This window comes from Carcharodon carcharias, chromosome 16 (assembly GCF_017639515.1).
Source record: "Carcharodon carcharias isolate sCarCar2 chromosome 16, sCarCar2.pri, whole genome shotgun sequence".
Taxonomy (NCBI): Eukaryota; Metazoa; Chordata; class Chondrichthyes; order Lamniformes; family Lamnidae; genus Carcharodon; species Carcharodon carcharias.
The window spans coordinates 32,779,441-32,797,752 of NC_054482.1; the positions used below are offsets into that span (position 1 = coordinate 32,779,441).

An 18,312-nucleotide genomic window follows, 5' to 3' on the forward strand; every position below is an offset into this window, starting at 1 on the left:
GGCACTTTTTAAAGGATGTGAGGCAACCTGCCTCCACCACCCTCCCAGACAGCGCATTCCAGACTGTCACCACCCTCTGGGTAAAAAGGTTTTTCCTCACATCCCCCCAAACCTCCTGCCTCTCACCTTGAACTTGTGTCCCCTTGTGACTGACCCTTCAACTAAGGGGAACAGCTGCTCCCTATCCACCCTGTCCATGCCCTTCATAATCTTGTACACCTCGATCAGGTTGCCCCTCAGTCTTCTCTGCACCAACAAAAGCAACCCAAGTCTATCCAATCTCTCTTCATAACTTAAATGTTTCATTCCAGGCAACATCTTGGTGAATCTCCTCTGCACCTCCTCCAATGCAATCACATCCTTCCTATCATGTGGCGACCAGAACTGCACACAGTACTCCAGCTGTGGCCTCACAAAGGTTCTATACAACTGCAACATGACCTTCCTACTTTTGTAATCTATGCCTCGATTGATAAAGGCAAGTGTTCCATATGCCTTTTTCACCACCCCACTAACATGCCCCTCTGTCTTCAGAGATCTATGGACACACACACCAAGTTCCATTTGTTCCTCAAAACTTCTTAGTGCCATGCCGTTCATTGAATACTTCCTTGTCAAATTACTCCTTCCAAAGTGTATCACCTCACACTTTTCAGGGTTAAATTCCATCTGCCACTTATCTGCCCATTTGACCATCCCATCTATATCTTCCTGTAGCCCCAAGACACTCAGTTTCACTGTTAACCACCCGGCCAATCTTTGTGTCATCCGCAAACTTACTAATCCTATCCCCCACATAGTCATCTATGTCGTTTATATAAATGACAAATAATAGGGGACCCAGCACAGATCTTTGTGGTACGCCACTGGACACTGGCTTCCAGTCACTAAAGCACCCTTCTGTCATCACCCTCTGTCTCCTACAACTAAGCCAATTTTGAATCCACCTTATCAAATTATCCTGTATCCCATGTGCCTTTGCCTTCTTTATAAGTGTCCCATGTGGCACCTTGTCAAAGGCTTTGCTGAAATCCATATAAACTACATCAACTGCACTACCCTTATCTACACACCTGGTCACTTCCTCAAAAAATTCAATCAAATTTGTTAGGCATGACCTCCCTCTGACAAAGCCATACTGACTATCCCTGATCAAACCTTGCCACTCCAAGTGGAGATAGATACTCTCCTTCAGAAATTTCTCCAATAGTTTCCCTACCTCTGACGTGAGACTCTGTGGCCTGCAGTTCCCTGGCTTAAGTCTACAACCTTTCTTAAATAATGGAACCACATTAGCTGTTCTCCAGTCCTCCCCCGTGCCAGAGAAGAATTAAAAATTTGGGTCAGAGCCCCTGCAATCCCCTGCCTTGCCTCCCTCAGCAGTCTGGGACACAAATCATCCGGACCTGGAGATTTGTCCACTTTCATCTTTCCATTTTCATCTGTCCATCATCTAAGTTATTAGTAAATATGGTGAATAGTTGAGGTCCTAATACAGATCCTAGCAGGACGCCACTTGTCACATTCTGCCATTTAGAGTACCTGTCCATTATCCCTATTTTCTGTCTCTTGCTGCTCAATCAATTTCCCTACCAGGTCAAAAAATTGCCTTTAATTCCATGAGCTTCAACTTTAGCTAACGATTATCTTTGGGGACTTTATCAAATGTCTTCTGGAAGTCCATATACATAACATCCATTACCCATTAACTTTTCCAAATTCAATCAGATTCACCAGGCATGACTAAGTGCTGCCTCCCTCTGCTCAGATGAAAATTTTCAGTGTTTAGTCAATTTATTCTCAAGGATAAACTCAAACAATTCACCAACAGCCAATATTAGGCTAAATTGTCTACAATTCCATGGTTTTCTCTTCTCAACTTTCCTAATTAGCAGAGTGTCATGCATAATTTTTCAGCCTAAAGAAATGGTTTGTGAATGGAGAAAACTTTGAAAATTAATAGTTAGGGCATCTGCAATGTTCTCATCTTCTTCCTTTAAAACCCTGGGATAGAAACCATGTGGTCCTGGGGACTTGTCAACCTTCAGTGCCATTCTGCTACTTTTTCCATATTAATTTTGTTGAGTCCCTTAAATTCTTTTTGAACAGTTCTCACTAATCTTCTGTCATTTTACCCAATAACAGATTTATCCAGTTTACTGTAGAAAGCCTCAGTCTCATCCCACTGAGGTCCGTCTTACCTAAATCTATAATCTTGGTAGCTGTTTCATGTTTGCCCCCCTTCAAATACTACATTGAACTTTAACTTCTTTTTTGCCCTAATGTCACCTTAGTCACTAATGTGTTACTATTTCTGTAGAGACCAATAAATTTTAAACAAAAGGAACCCTATGAAGCCATCATAAAGAAAACTCTTGGACAGTATTTTACCTTTTACTGTAACTAAACTCAACACAATTCAAACTTTAATTAACAAGCAAAGGATATTGCAAATAAAAAGGTAAATTTTGCTTTAAATATTCCATACATCAAAGATACGCCTCATGTAGTAACAAGCATTTTCATTACTTCCTGCATAAATGTGGCACCATGTGCCTCTCACAGTTTTTTCAATTCAGCCCCCACTATGTAGGGTCTCTCACTTTCCGCACAATCATTTTGACTCTTTAGTCGCATTCCCAGCAGCCATTTTCCATCCAAAGTCCTTAGTCACAGTTACGTCCGACAAGGCGCTCATCCAAAAACTCCCTACTTGGGTCACAACAGTTCTCATGGCACAGAAGCCCCAGAGAAACCATGCTCTGAACCATCTGGTGGTCTCTGGCAACACTGAAACAACTGCAAAGGACCTTGTCCAATCCAAAATCCATTGCCCTTCTGCCTTTAGCTCTCTGATCTTTCCAACTATATAAGATACATAGTAGCATAGTCTCTTCTATTCTCAGAGACCTGCTTCAACACAAAGATCTGTTTTAAGACTGCCAAAACGAGAACTGTTCCATTTGGAGAAAATCTTATTTGTTTCCTTTTTACACTGCTAAACAGAAAATGCAAGCTGACCCAACCCCACTGCATTATGCTTTCAATTTACCCTTTGTTTCCTAGCTATTCTTCACTGTGGCAGCCTCAGGTCACATTTCTTGGAACCTAATGATGTCATAATCAAATAACCATTTAACCGTCTTTCAGAATACTTCAAGGCCCACTTTGGACACCACACAAAGAAATGCAGGCTTTTCCGAACAGATGGTTTATCTCAAATACCCTGTTAGCTTTGTTAAGTTCTTTGTCCTTTCCTGCTGATTTTTATCCAAATCATTACTCTGCTCTACAGCCTTGACATTTCGCTGACTGTGTTTGAATGTACCCTTTCCTGAATCCTCCTATACCACTTCATTAGTTTGAAGCCTTGTTATCTCCCTTGTTGTTCTATTCACCAGGAGAATGGTCCTAGCCAGGTTTTATCTCTCTGTTGCCTTGTTCACCTTCATTGCTTTCCATTTCCCTCCTAGTGTTTGTGTCGTTGACATCTTTTGATGATCTGCTTCTATCACTGCTTGTTTGTCCCTACAACCACACCCCCCCCCCCATCTCTCTGTCTCTCTATCTCTCCGCCCCCCACACACACACCTTAAACCAGCTTATATTTCAGCTCTTTCTTGGACTCGAACTCAAGTTCTGTCGAAGGGTCATGAGGACTCGAAACGTCAACTCTTTTCTTCTCCGCCAATGCTGCCAGACCTGCTGAGTTTTTCCAGGTAATTCTGTTTTTGTTTTGGATTTCCAGCATCCGCAGTTTTTTTGTTTTTATCTCTGTGTTTAATTGACTGCCACTGCTCTCCAAGAAATGCCTACCTCCTTGAAGAATTTCTGTTCCTCTCTGCGACAAGATTTCCGTATCTCTCTGTTGCCTTGTTCACCTTCATTGCTTTCCATTTCCCTCCTAGTGTTTGTGTCGTTGACATCTTTTGATGATCTGCTTCTATCACTGCTTGTTTGTCCCTACAACCACACCCCCCCCTCCACCTCTCTGTCTCTCTATCTCTCCGCCCCCCACACACACACCTTAAACCAGCTCATATTTCAGCTCTTTCTTGGACTCGAACTCAAGTTCTGTCGAAGGGTCATGAGGACTCGAAACGTCAACTCTTTTCTTCTCCGCCAATGCTGCCAGACCTGCTGAGTTTTTCCAGGTAATTCTGTTTTTGTTTTGGATTTCCAGCATCCGCAGTTTTTTTGTTTTTATCTCTGTGTTTAATTGACTGCCACTGCTCTTCAAGAAATGCCTACCTCCTTGAAGAAGTTCTGTTCCTCTCTGCGACAAGATTTCCGTATCTCTCTGTTGCCTTGTTCACCTTCATTGCTTTCCATTTCCCTCCTAGTGTTTGTGTCGTTGACATCTTTTGATGATCTGCTTCTATCACTGCTTGTTTGTCCCTACAACCACACCCCCCCCTCCACCTCTCTGTCTCTCTATCTCTCCGCCCCCCACACACACACCTTAAACCAGCTTATATTTCAGCTCTTTCTTGGACTCGAACTCAAGTTCTGTCGAAGGGTCATGAGGACTCGAAACATCAATTCTTTTCTTCTCCGCCGATGCTGCCAGACCTGCTGAGTTTTTCCAGGTAATTCTGTTTTTGTTTAAGTGGAGCTGTCCCAATGGAACAGCTTCTTCTTTCCCCAGTACTGATGCCAGTGGCCCATGAACTGCAAATTCTGCCTTTCCTCTTTCCATCACTCACAGCCACACATTTAACTTGCTAATCTGTTTATCCCTTTGTCAATTTGCGCATGGCTGAAGTTACAATCTAAAGGTGAGGTTCTGTGTTTTAATTTAGATCCTAGTTCCTCACACTTTAAATAGATTCACAGAGCCCCAAGCTACCTACAATTTTTTGCAGCTTAGGGGAGTTGCTGTATCATGTGTTCTAGAGCATGAGAGGTTGCAGCCCCTCTTTCAGTTTTTGAAGGGATGCTCCTTAATTTTTGGTTGAAACTCAGTCCCACACTCTTGGTCTTTGGCCATCCAGTGGGGAGCGAGGGTGAGTAGATCAGAGGACCTCCTCTGGCACTGATCCTGAGCTTAGTCAAAGTGGTCATTAAAAGGTCTAGGCAGTGTGCAGTCAAGGAGGTCATTTGGCCTGACCGCCTGCCTCTTTCTCATTTTTGTGTGATTTTCCTTTTAGTTTAATGTTGTATTTACCTCTTTAGTTGTCTATGGCAGTCTTTTTGGCCAGTAGAACTCTTGCCTCTTAGGGTTATAATCTGTTTCTGTATTAAATTCATACTAAAATTATTTTTTGAACTCCTCCCACTCGTTTTAACCAGTAACACATTCCCCCAATTCGGCCCCGAGTGTCCCTGGAGAGAGAGGACATGATATGCATGGACACATTTGAGGCCTTCTGCGACCAGTAGGCACAAGATGGACTGAAGTGCTTTATTAACACCTGGAACTGAATTTTAATTTGACTTGTTAAGTTTCCTTTAAATTTTTGTTTAAGCAGTAATTTATTAGTGTTTCCACTTTAAGAAGGTGGGGGGAGGGTGCACTTATTACCTATTTTAATTGACAGGAACAACCATTAATCATTGAATTAGCAATCTATGTTATAGTAATTATTCTTGTTCGGGTGTCAGGGTCAGTAACAATTACTAACAAGTGAAGAGGGCGCACAGCACTTTTTTTATTCTTTCACTGGACCTGGGTGTCATTGGCTAGGCCAGCATTTATTGTCCATCCCTAATTGACCTTGAGAAGGTGCTTACCTCCATCTCAGTATTTTAACTAAATTAACATTCAATTATGAGGCTGTTTTTAAGGCTCTTCCTGCCTGATTGATGCTCTGTAACTACAAAGCTGAAAAAATAATTTTTTTTATTAAGATCTTCCATTTCACTGAGATGGCTTCTGGCCAATCCACATCCAACAATTTGTTCCTAACTGTCCACACTTTTACATTAAAAAAACTGTAAAGGTCTTTAAGGCTTGCTTACTATCTGGTTTAATTACATGTTTAGAATCTAGGTAATAATAACTATCAGTAAAGCTTTCCTTAAACATATTTGCACAGTATTCGTGCTGAATTTGTTTAAAGGTTTTCTAAATGCCAGCTCAACACCCTCTACCAACCATTGTGCTCCCACAGAGTTTAGATGGAGACTGTCTTTCCCAAACAGCTTGCTTTGTCCAATCAAAATGTCCCACTTTCATTGAAATTGAATAGCTTCTTTTTACAAAGGTCCAAAAGCCAGATGTTGAATCCTACGGTTTGGCTGTTCCTCTCTAGTGAACTGGACATGATTGGTAATAGTCTGAAGATTGCTACCTTTGCACCCTTTTGCTGGAGGACAACCCTAAGTCTTTGCAGGAATCCTGGAAAACAAATGGGTTTCTATCCATTATTTCATTATCACCAGTATGTAAATTGATTATACATTCCATCAGATCATCGCGCGATTCCAGAGATCATCTATCTTTGCCCCCAGAAGATAGAAAATGGCTCTTTACAGAGCCTAACCTCTACACATGGTGCTGTCTGGCACCCTATCTGGATTATACACTGCTACACTGCTTCATGCTCCTTCTTGGCTGCTTGCCAGACCTTGTCCTCTTGAACTTTGCAGCTTTTTCCTTTACTTTTCCCAGTATGTTTATGTAAGCATTGAGATTGATCAGTCTCAGCTCAAAAGCCAGATTTTGGTTCTTTTCAGGTCATAATTATAGTTGTGCTTAGTTTTAATTCTTTTTAAATTATAGCATGCTATTCGGTTTTGTGGGCATCTTTTTGAAGGATATGCTGCTCTTGAAGAAAGCCCAGCAATGATATATCAACTTGATACCTGAGATGAAAGGACTAAGCTATGATGAGAGACTGGGTGAACTTATTTGAGGAGGTGGAGGAAGATTCTGATCCCCACCTTTAAAATAATCAAAGAAGCTGACTGGGTAAAGCAGTGATGAACCTTCTTTCTAGTAGTGGAATCCAGAACAAACTTCACATTTGAGTTAAGCATTTTAATAGCAAGTCAAGGCATGATTTTTCTCATGAAGGTTTATGAGAATGTGGGCACACCGCTAAAGATGTAAATCAATTGAAATGTCTTGGTTGATAAGCTAGTATGATTAAGGATGGGGAGGGGAGCGTGGGAAAAGCTATTGGGATTAAAACAATAGACACTAATATAATTTTCAGAATGACCTACTCCTGTTCCTGTGTTCCAGTAATGGTAACAGCTTTTGCATTACAGGTCCACCAAAACGCAAAGCATCAGAAGGTAAACTGGCCAAACTACAGCAAATGCAAAGAACAAAGGAACGAAAAATTGACTCAACACCAGAGGTACCATTCATTACAATTTTAATATTGAAATGACCAATGATCAAAATAATTGCATGGCTACAGGGAAAGAGAAGTAGAGTAGGACTAGCTGAATGCTATTGCAGAGAGCAGCCTGGACACAATGGGCCAAATGGCCTCATTCTGTGCTGTAATCATTCTATGATTATTAAAAATGAACAGAGAGACACTGGAGAAGGTGCAAAAAAGATTTACTAAGATGGTACGTATTGCATGGTATTTATAGCACAAAGGTCATTTGACCCAATAGGTCATTGCCAGTGTTTCTGCTCCAATAAGTTTCTTCCCAAAGCTCTTTACCTAATCCCATCAACACATCCTTTCAATCCTTTCTCCATTACATAGCTTCCTCTTAAAGACATCTATACCATTCACTTCAACTACTCCTTTATAGTGAATTCCACATTCTAACCAATCTGTGAGTAAGGACTTCTCTCCTGAATTCCCAATTAAATGTATTATTGACCATCTTATATTTAAGTCCCCTAGTTTTGGTACTGGCCACAGTGGAAACATCTTTTCTAAGTCAGCCATATCAAAACCTTTCATAATCTCATAATAAAGTCCTCTATCAGGTCACCTTCCAGTCTTAGAGAAAAGAGTTCCAAGCCGTTTAATCTTTCATGATTGGCATTACTTCCAGTTCTGGTATCACCCTAGTAAATCTTTTTTGCACCTTCTCCAGTATCTCTCTGCCCCTTTTTATAATCATAGAATAGTTACTGCACAGAAAGAGGCCATTTGGCCCATTGTGTCCAGGCTGCTTTCTGCAATAGCACTCAGCTAGTCCTACTCCATTGCTCTTTCCCTGTAGCCATGCAATTATTTTCTCTTCATTAATCATCCACTTCTCTTTTGAAAGCCTCAATTGAATCTGCCTCCACACTCTCAGGCAGTGCACTCCAAATCCTAATGACTTGCTCTGTTAAGAAAACATCTTTTCCTCATGTTTCTGTTGGCTCTTTTGCCTTCACATTAAATTGATGTCCTCTTGATCTCGATCCTTCCACCAGTGGGAACAGCTTCTGCCTACTCTGTCCAGACCCCTCATGGTTTTGAATAACTATCAAATCTCCTCTCAACCTTCCCGTCTCCAAGGATAACAGCCCAGTTTCTCCAATCTATCCAGGTAACTGAAGTCCCTCATCGCTGGAACCATCCTCGTAAACGTTGTCTGCAAACTCACTGTCTTCACATCTTTTCCAAAGTCCGAAGCCCAGAATTTGATACTATACTCCTGTTTAGGCTGAACTAGTGTTTTATAAAGGTTCACCATAACTTCCTTGGGCAGAAGTTTTCCCTCAGATGGCGGGCGGGCCCCACCGGCTCGGCTGTGGGCGGACAGCCGACCTCCACCACCGAAACGGGGCCCGCCGCCATTTTGAGTGGATGGGCCAATTAAGGGCCGCCCAGCGGCCTGCCCGACAGGAAGCGCTATGTGCTTCCTGTGTTTGGGCGGGGGGGGGGAGGGATTCCCCATCTGTCAAAGTGCGCTCTTTCGCGCATGCGTGCGAAAGAGCGCACAGCTCCCTGAGGCAAAGTCCTGTCTCAGGGAGATTCGTGAGAGGTAAGTAAACTCTAAAAATAGAGAAATATTAAAATTATTAACATGTCCCCCTCATGTGACAATGTCACACGAGATGGAACATGTTAATAATAAACACATAAAATGTATTAAATTTTTAAAAAACGGACATAAAACTTCATCCCGCCAGTGGATGAAGTTTCATTAAAAATCTGCAGCCCACTGGGGCTCCTGGCCTGCCCGCCAGCCTTAAGGTTGGCTGGGCAGGGTGTTTAATAAGGCTAGTTAGCCTGTCAGTGGCCTTAGTTGGCCATTGACAGGTCGGCGGGCGGATAGCTGATTTCGCTGTCCGCCCGCCTTCCTGAATATTTAAATGGACCAGGATGACGTCGGGGGTTCCTCCCAACGTTATCCCGCGTCATTTTCCCCTCGGCGAGCAGGCCCCGCCCCCAAATCGCTGAGAGGAAAATCCTGGCCCTTGTTTTTGTTCTCGATACCTCCATTTATAAAGCCCAGGATTCCATATTCTTTTTTGACCGTGCTCTCAATCTGCCCTGACCCCTTCAACAATTTGTGCACATATACCACCAGGGTTCTTCTGCTCCTGCATCCTCTTCTATAATTGTATCCGTTATATTGTATTGCCCTTGTTCTTCATACTGCACACTTCTCTGTATCAAATTTCATATGCTACATACCATATCTATTCCCACCACCCTGTCTATATTGTCATGAAGTCTATCACTATCCTTCTCACAGTTCACAATATCCCAGGTTTTTGGGTCATCTGCGAATATGGAGACCAAAAATGTGTAAGTAGTCCAAGTGTGGTCTTAACAAAGTTCTAAACAGGTTTAACATAACTGCTTTGTTTTTCAATTCTATCTGTCTAGAAATGAGCCCCAGTGCTTTGTTGCTTTTTTAATGGCCTTATTAATTGGCACACTAATTTTAGTCAGTTGTGTATCTGTACGTCCAGACTCCTCTGTCCGTCTACCCCATTTAGTCTCTTATTATAAAGAGTATATGACCTCCTTAATCTTCCTTCTAAAATGTACCATCTTACATTTATTTGTATTGAAGTTAATTTACCAACTTCATGCTCATTACACAAGTTTATTAATGTCTTCCTTTATCATGCCACATTCTTCTTCTGTTTTAACTACACAACCCCCACCCCACACTTTGGGATACAACTTTCTTGATAATAAGCTCTCCAGAATCTCACCCTATTGATCAATATTCCATCAACTGAAACAGTGAGCATCAACAGACTTAGACTGTGCTGAACTTGACAGTCAATTCCATTCTTCACTTAAGGTGATGAGGAGCATCTCTTAATAATGAAAATCAAGATCAAGTGAGCCTTTGCCCTTCTGCTCCCTGGGAGGTTTCTGTCCTCCTTGAGCCTTAAGACATCTGAGTTACAGTGTGACAGGTGTACCACCCCAGTCGAATTTGCCACCTGCCACTGTCCTTGGAACAGCTGAGTTATTTTACCTGCCCATCCCAGAAGGTGAATAGTCAATTGCAGCACCTTTGCTTGAGATCAGTTAACTCAATATAAACACAACCTTCTGTTCTCTATGGCTTAATGTTATACCTGGTGGTGATTTTATGCACTCGGCAACTAGAGTTTGCTTTAAGACACATTAACGGTTAACAGAGAAACCGATAACAGGAGTGTGTTCTGTTTTAGATCAAATTAACAGTTTAAAAGAGAAACATTTTGAAGGTGTGTTGATTGATATTAATGGTGTTTTTTAATATAAATTTAACAGTCAATGAATTGTATTTCACACAGGCATTTGGACCTCGCATCACAACTTTATGGGAACTAAAAGCAATGGAATTAAATGAAATGGAATATCAGAGAGACATAGCTGTCAGAGGGAAGATTATTGAGAAGGTGATCCATAATTACGTAAACAACCAAAAGAAGAAAATGAAGGTTTTCCACGCAATAATAGCAGATGAAAATGATACCATTCAAGTGAAAGTGTATAACAGAGAACCGAAGGAATTTTACAAAGGTGCCAACGTTCTGATCACCAATTTTAAGTTTTCTAATGGGGTCATGGAGGTGACCAAAGGCTCACAGATCACCAAACTGTCAAATAATGTGATCAAAGCAATCAAAGAAGTGCCAGTCCTCAGTCTGAGAGAGATCAAACAAATGCCCAAAGGAACATTTGTAAATGGATGTTTTGAGATCACAAAGGTATGTTTCAGTAAGATGTCCTTTCCCAAATGAAGACTGAACATTGCACAAGTGTACTGCATAGTGTGTCAGTGAGCTGAATGTCGGTCAGAATGGTCCCAGGTTTGATCCATCATTTAGTTTGAGTTAGTAACCCATAAGGAAAAGCCAGTTCAAAATGTTCAAACCCCTGTAAAATCAGTAATACTGTCACCAGTAATACTGGAGTTCCATTTTAAGATATACAAGACCAGTTTGGACAATTATATAAAAGCAAAATATGCTGGAAATCTGAAATAAAAACAGAAAATTCTGGAAAAACTCAACAGGTCTGGCAGTATCTATGAAGAGAGAAACAGAGTTATCGTTTCGAAGCCAATATGACTCCCCCTCAGAACCAGTTCAGACAAGTTTGACCGGTACCCTTCATTTTCAAGTTTTGCTGGTTTTGCCTTTTGGGAAATGTTGGGAAGTACCTATACAGGGTTTGGGGGCAGGGGCTGTGGAACAGGGACAGGGGGCTTGGAATAGAGGCAAGGGGCATAGAACAGGGGCAGGAGTGGCCATACACATTCAATGAATTTGTTGTTGCTTAATTAAAATGCTATCTAAACCCATTTAACCATTTTTAATGAAGACAAGAAGTAACAAGAGAAAAATTCCAAGGATGCTGGAAACCTAGAAAGAAAACAGAAAATGCTAGAAACACTCTTCAGATCAGACGGCATCTTCGAGAGAAAAACTGAGTTCTTGTTCAGAACTGGAACAACTTAGAGACATATGATAGAAAGATAAATCACTGAAGCAGGCTCTTTGACTGACTGTGCCAGTGCTTTGAAAGAGCTATCCAATTAATCCCACTCCCCCGCTCTTTCCTCAAAATATTGCAAGGTTTTCTCCTTTAAGTATTTATTAAATTCCTTTTTTAAAGTTTCTATTGAAAATCTGCCTCTGCCACCCTTTCAGGCAGTGCATTCCAGATCATAACAACCTGTTGTCATGTCACCTCTGGTTGTTTGGCAATTGCATTAAATCTGTATCCTCTGGTTCATGACCCGATTACCACTAGAAAGTTTCTCCCTATTTATTCTATTAAAAACCTTCAATATTTTGAGCACTTTTATTAAATCTCCCTTAACCCACCCTGTTCTAAGGCAAACAACCCCAGTTTATCTTGTCTCTCTACATAATTGAATAACATTCTAGTAAACCTCCTGCATCCTCTCTAAGATGTTGACAGTGCTCCCTAAAGTAGGGTTTCTAGAATTGGCCACAATTCTCCAGTTTAGTCTGAACCAATATTTTATAAAGCATAACTTGTTACTTTTATACTTATGCCTCCATTTCTAAAGCCAATTACTCATTTTAACAGAACTTACAATTTGCTCTGCCACCTTCAAGGATTTGTGTACATGTTCCTGCAACCCTTAAAATCAAACCATTTGCCATCTACCATGCATCTGCCCATTTCTCCAGTCTTGTTGTGTCTTCTTGATGTTTGTTACTATCATCCTCACTCTTTGCTACATTCCCAAGTTTCATTTATGTGAAAACTTTGAAATTGTGCCTTGGTATACTGTACTGAAATCCAGGTAATTAGTATGTATTAAAAAGAGGAATATTCCCTAAGGGGCACCAGCACACACTTCCCTCTAGTCTGAAAAATAATTGTTCACCAGTACTTTTTGCTTCCTGTCCCTTAGCCAATTCTGTATCCAAACAGCTACTGCTCCACTAATCCCATAAACTGCAATTTTGCTAACAAGTCTGTTATGTGGCACTTCATCATTTTGAAAAGTCCATATACACAACGTCAACTTTCTCCATTATTTAATCAATCATGTTAGTCAAATAGAACTTGCTTTTTATAAACATCTGTGCTGGCTTTCATTTATTTACCCATATGTTTCCAAGTAGTATTTAGTTTTGTCCCAGATTATTGTCTCTAAGAATTTTCCCAGCGACTATGTTAGACTGAGTGGCCTACGAATTACTGGGATTATTCCACTCCTCTTTCCTGAACAGAAGTGTACAATCCTCCACTCCTCTGGCAGCACTCCTATATCTAAGCAGAATTGGATCAGGAGCCTACACAATTTCCATCCTTAGTTCACTCATCCATCTTGGATAAATTCCATATGGATCTGGTAGGATCATAGATGGTACCTTTTCTATTTTGATTGCTACCAACCTATTAAGTACCTCTTTATTTATTTTTTTATTCTATCTTTTTTTTCTACTGCTTCTTCCTTTTTACTGTGACATTGATATTTAGCAGTTTTTAAGCAAGTACAGAACCAGGGAAATGGGGCGGTCAAGGAAAGATCAAAGGGTTAGGTCTGTGTTTGCCAACTTTGACTAAATGACAAAAGGAATGATGGTGTGTGGATGGGGTTTGGGAATTAATGAAGCAAGTAAAGAAATAATAGACAGGTCCAGAGAAGGTGTAAATAGTTAAAGCAGAGGGACAGAGGGACTTCCTTGGGAAGTAGCCAAAAAAACAAGTGATTACTTCAAAATCAATTCATTGCTGAGAAGTGCTTTGGTATGAGCTGAGGATGTGAAAAACAAGATGCTGTATTTATGCATTGTAATTTTGATTCATTATTGTTCACTGAACAAGAAAAAGTCAACTTAAAATGGTTCTGAGATAAGAAATACACATGCAAACTGTTGTACATTTGAATAGCTTGTATTTGTGTGTGTTTTGTTATAGGTTTCACGCCCAGCCAAGGAAAGTGATGTAGCCCCACTTCGTATCACTGTAACAGATGGCTTCGATGAGATTAATGTTATCATATTCAAACCACCAACAACATTGTTCTGTGAGATAGGAAGAGAATTGAAGATGCTGGGCATTAAAGTGAATGAGTACAAAACTGAAATACAGCTTCTGCATCAGTGTGATAGCTATGTCAAGGTAAGATGTTTTTAATTTCCTGCTCATATTTGTCATGAAATGGAACATGTGAGTTGGGATTTCAAGAATGCAACATGATAGGTTAGGACTCCCAGATATAAAGAAGAAAGCAGCAGCTCTATTTCTTATGATTTTGGGCTTTGGGCTGCACATAGACAATGGCCTCGATCTCCCTCTCATCTTTCAGTGGGCTACACCTTGTAATTGTTCATTGCTTTCAGTAATTGAAACTCCCACTCGACCTTACCACTCCATTGGACTTAGCAAGGGAAGGAGAATCAAAAGTACCGTATCTGTTAGTCAAATTCTTGATTCACAAGCCAATTAAAAAATTTGGCATGTGGGGAACCTCTGCCTAGATACTTGTTAAAATGTTCAAAGGGCATCAAATTCAGATCCAAATCTGAATAATTCCCCTTCCCATGCAAGTCAAAAAAGCTACTGTAGCAAGCTGTTGAATTCAGTATGTTTTAATAAGCTGTGGAAACAATATAATCTAGAAATTACTGTTAGCCATATTAGCAAAAGAAACTTAACTACTTTTTATGATATTCCACCATTTACCATACAAGAGGCTACCCTTTAAAATAACAGACGGAGTGGTGTCATAAGAATATTAAATGTTTGTGCACTAATTTCTAATTTGATAAGTCCATTAACTCGCAAAACTATAAACCCAAATATGACTTCCATCAAAACCAGTAAGGTTAATGAGTTAGGATTGTTTGGAGTACTCCTGGACACTTCTACAAATAAAATAGAATACCGGATATTATAACCAAAACATAAGTATACAAGTCAGAGAAAGTCTGGTTCCAACTGCAGAGTGTTCTGGCTGGCACACCTTAAGCACCCTTTCCAGTGCTGACCATTCAGAATAGGGAATGCCAAGTCCAGGGAAAGTGCAAAGAAAGAGTGACAAGGCTCACCTTCAAAAGTAAATGTTTGAGTTATGAGGTGAGACTTGGGGGAATAAGGGCTTTCAGCTTTGAAAGGAGGTGACTGAGAATAGATGGTATAGAATTTTTAAGTTAATAAATGATATAGGAATCTCTGAACACTGCTTAAAACTAAGCTGTCATACCATAACAAAGCAAGATAGGTAACCTTAGTAAAATGTGAAATTAGAGTTGTTTGATGAATGAGTAAATGATGAACAGATTTGGATAGGCTGCATTTGCATTGCCTTCTTTGCCTCTATCTTGTTAACCTATCTGCGAAGATCATTTGTCTGTTAGATAACTTGAAGTAACTTTGCTACACAAGTAAGGAAAAATATAAGTAAGAACTGATTAATAAATGATCTAGCAAATGCAATGGTAGGAGCAGAATTCATAATACTTTTAAAAGAGAAGTTGGATAATTGAAAGGACAGGGGAGCAGACTTAGTGGATTGTCACACAGACTCAGTGGACTGACTGGTCTCTTTCTACACTGTAATATCTATGGCTTTACAATTTATAGTGCCTCTATAGCTGTCCTGAAAGCATGGTGGTGAATCATACAGAACATTGAGAGTTAAACATGCAGTTAACATTTGGGAATGATTTTTCTTTTGTTACCTTGCAAATAAATGGATCAGGATAGTGGCAAAAATAATAAGATGCCCACCACAACCTCCATGCTCAAGGCTCCATTTTCTTCCCCCTGCCAGGTGGAGCTTATAATTAAAATATGAAATTAACCTGCAAGATCCAGCTATTGCATAGCTATTCTACCACACATTACAATTTGTGGGGTGGTTGGGCGGGGCGGGGGAAGGGGGAGTTGTTTTATTAAAATACTCATAGACTTACTTTCACATGGACAATGTTAATGTAATTAAAACAGTCAGCATATTATTTAATTTTATTTGTTCTTTCCTTAGGTGCTGTGATAGATGTCAGGTGGACATCTGAGAGAGTGTGCTTTGCATTTCACAAGCTTTCGCTTGAAGAGCTTCTAGCTATCTTAGGTCAATTTCTTTTGAACAGTGCTCTTTGAGCCGAACTTTGCAACAGGCAGAAAACAGGATTTGGGTTTTCAAGTCAGGAATCCACGTGTCATATGGCTATGATCCTTTAATTCTGAAAAATTATTTTCCAACTTTCATCTGACTGGAAATTTTGCAATTTGCACTGAGAGAAAACAAACCATTTAACAGTGCAAGGTGAAGGTGAAAAAGCAAGCGAAATACCCTCAGGGGAATGTGAAGAGAGGGACATTTCCTATAATTCAAAGATCCATCACAACTCCTCACCGTCTAAGGAAGAGACATTAAAATGCAAAGTGCTGGATATTGAAACAATGACTGCCACAGTAAGATCTACCCAAAACCCCTTGGAAATACACAATGGATGAAGTATAACAGGCCTGTCTACAGTTGCTGCGGAGATTGGAAGTGACACAGGGAATGTCCAGAAAGTTTTCAGCAGAGGAAACAGGCTGAAAAGCTCTGTTCTCTCCCTCTGTCCCTTTTGGAAAAAGTGTCTGTCACCCAGTTTGAGAAGTCAACAATCAGAAACCAGCCAGCAAACCTAGGTCTCGAAATAATTGCCACATCTTATAAATCTGACCACATCCATGAAACCAGCTAATCCAAGTCAGCCATAACATTTAACAACCTATGCCTCAGGGACAAGCAAAGGACACTTAAATATATCTTTCCTAACCTTTTTTTTACTGGACTCTATCTTCTCTTATTTCTCATACCTGTGCGAGTGACGTCACGTTTTTATTATTTTTTTTCTTGCATTTGGTGGTTAATAAACTTGCTTACTTTTACCCAAGGAAACCTTGTTTGATTGGCTCCCTATTGCTCACTGCATAAATGGTTAAATAGAATCTGATTTAAAAAGGTATATCCCCGGGAAAGAGAAACTTAAACCTTTGTTGTGACAACCAAGGCTGTTGAATAGAAGAGAGCTGCTTCACCCCTTCTCACCTGGTCATAACACACCTCATGTGGGAAAATGATTGATTAAATTTAAGATTTTCACATGGAGGTGAGCCCTTACTTGGCATGGAAATGGGTTCCCTGTCTAATTAAGGATGGCAGGCAGGCTTTTGAACCTGGAAGGCCAAGCAGAGGCCTTTCAGATTCAAAGAAGCAAGTGGCTGCAATACAAGGCAAGTAACTTGGAGGGCAAAAAGAGGGTGAAAGGAATCCTGCAGTGAAAAATGAAATACTGCATCAAATCTTAGCTGATCAATCAGACTGCAAGTTAACAACCAGACTGCAAGTTAACAACCACCCTGACATGGGTGGTTCATGCAAGAATTCATTCGAGACAGTTGGAGGATATAGTCCCTACCAATTAGTCTTAGGCAAATTCCCAATTTGCCTTCTGTTCCTCCCGATAATCCTCCTGCTTTAGAAGGTACTACAATTAGTTTATTTTTTCTGCACATTTGAATGCTTTACATTGCTCTGATCTCATAGAGAACAATAATTTTTTTTTTAAAGTTTATAAAGTTCAAAATCCCTATTATTTACTCAAAGAATAAAGCCACAAGATTCCATGGTTTAAAACAGAATACATTTTACTATACAAGGGTCAACAAAGCAAACACTAAATACTATCTATCCTATACTCTTAACATCCAGAATTAACATGAGTTAAACATGAACTAACAGGCAAATTGTATCAAATATAAACTATGAATTGCACATTGAATTGCAGAAACAACTAAGATTAAACTTATGGATTGGTTTAGTAATCCACTCAGATATTGGTGATTACTCTCAGTCACAAAGTCCTTCAAACTCTGTCTTGTTCATCATGAATTTCAGCTCCTCTCCTTCCAGCTCCTCCCCAGCCGACATTAGCACATAACTAACCCGAGTTCCACTGACGCAGTCTTCACCACAAATGGCACATATCTGCAGAACCTGCTCAACTCAGTCTGGATAAGATAGATGCACCAATGTTATCTTCCAGTAATAGAACCAACTGCAGCACCTTGCTCTCAGCTTCTGGATTTGGAATCTGCCTTCAGTCTTGCCCAGTTGTGCACCACTGGACTTATCAACTGCGAACCCATCTCAGACTGATCTGTGCCCTTATATATCTTTTAACCAGGTTAAGTTTACCCAGAAGGTTTGTTTCCAATCCTCAGTTCATTTTTGTTTCCTTAGAAACTGGGATGGTCAGTTTCTTTTCTATGTTTTCCTGTTCTGTTTCCCTTTCTGCTTCCCTTTTCAGTTCAGTTTCTGTTTTAGTTAGGGTCTAACTCAAAAAGTACGAATTAACTTTAAAAACAGACTCCCCTTACAACATGCAGGGAGACAGGATCACAGAATCACACGGGCTTTCACAAAGGCTGAAATCTCGGAGAAAACTCAGGAGCTCTGTTTAAGACC

General features: G+C 40.3%; 1 protein-coding gene across 1 annotated transcript in view; it reads left to right on the forward strand.

Moving 5' to 3' along the window:
• LOC121289245 (gamma-interferon-inducible protein 16-like) overlaps positions 1 to 16,738 on the forward strand; it is a 37,320-nt gene extending 20,582 nt beyond the window's left edge. The window contains exons 3-6 of the mRNA XM_041208490.1: positions 7,216 to 7,307; positions 10,655 to 11,071; positions 13,767 to 13,970; positions 15,838 to 16,738. Coding sequence (XP_041064424.1) covers positions 7,216 to 7,307; positions 10,655 to 11,071; positions 13,767 to 13,970; positions 15,838 to 15,846 — 722 coding nt within the window. The 3' untranslated portion in view covers positions 15,847 to 16,738. The remainder of the gene's footprint in view (positions 1 to 7,215; positions 7,308 to 10,654; positions 11,072 to 13,766; positions 13,971 to 15,837) is intronic.
• Positions 16,739 to 18,312: the final 1,574 nt, after the last annotated feature.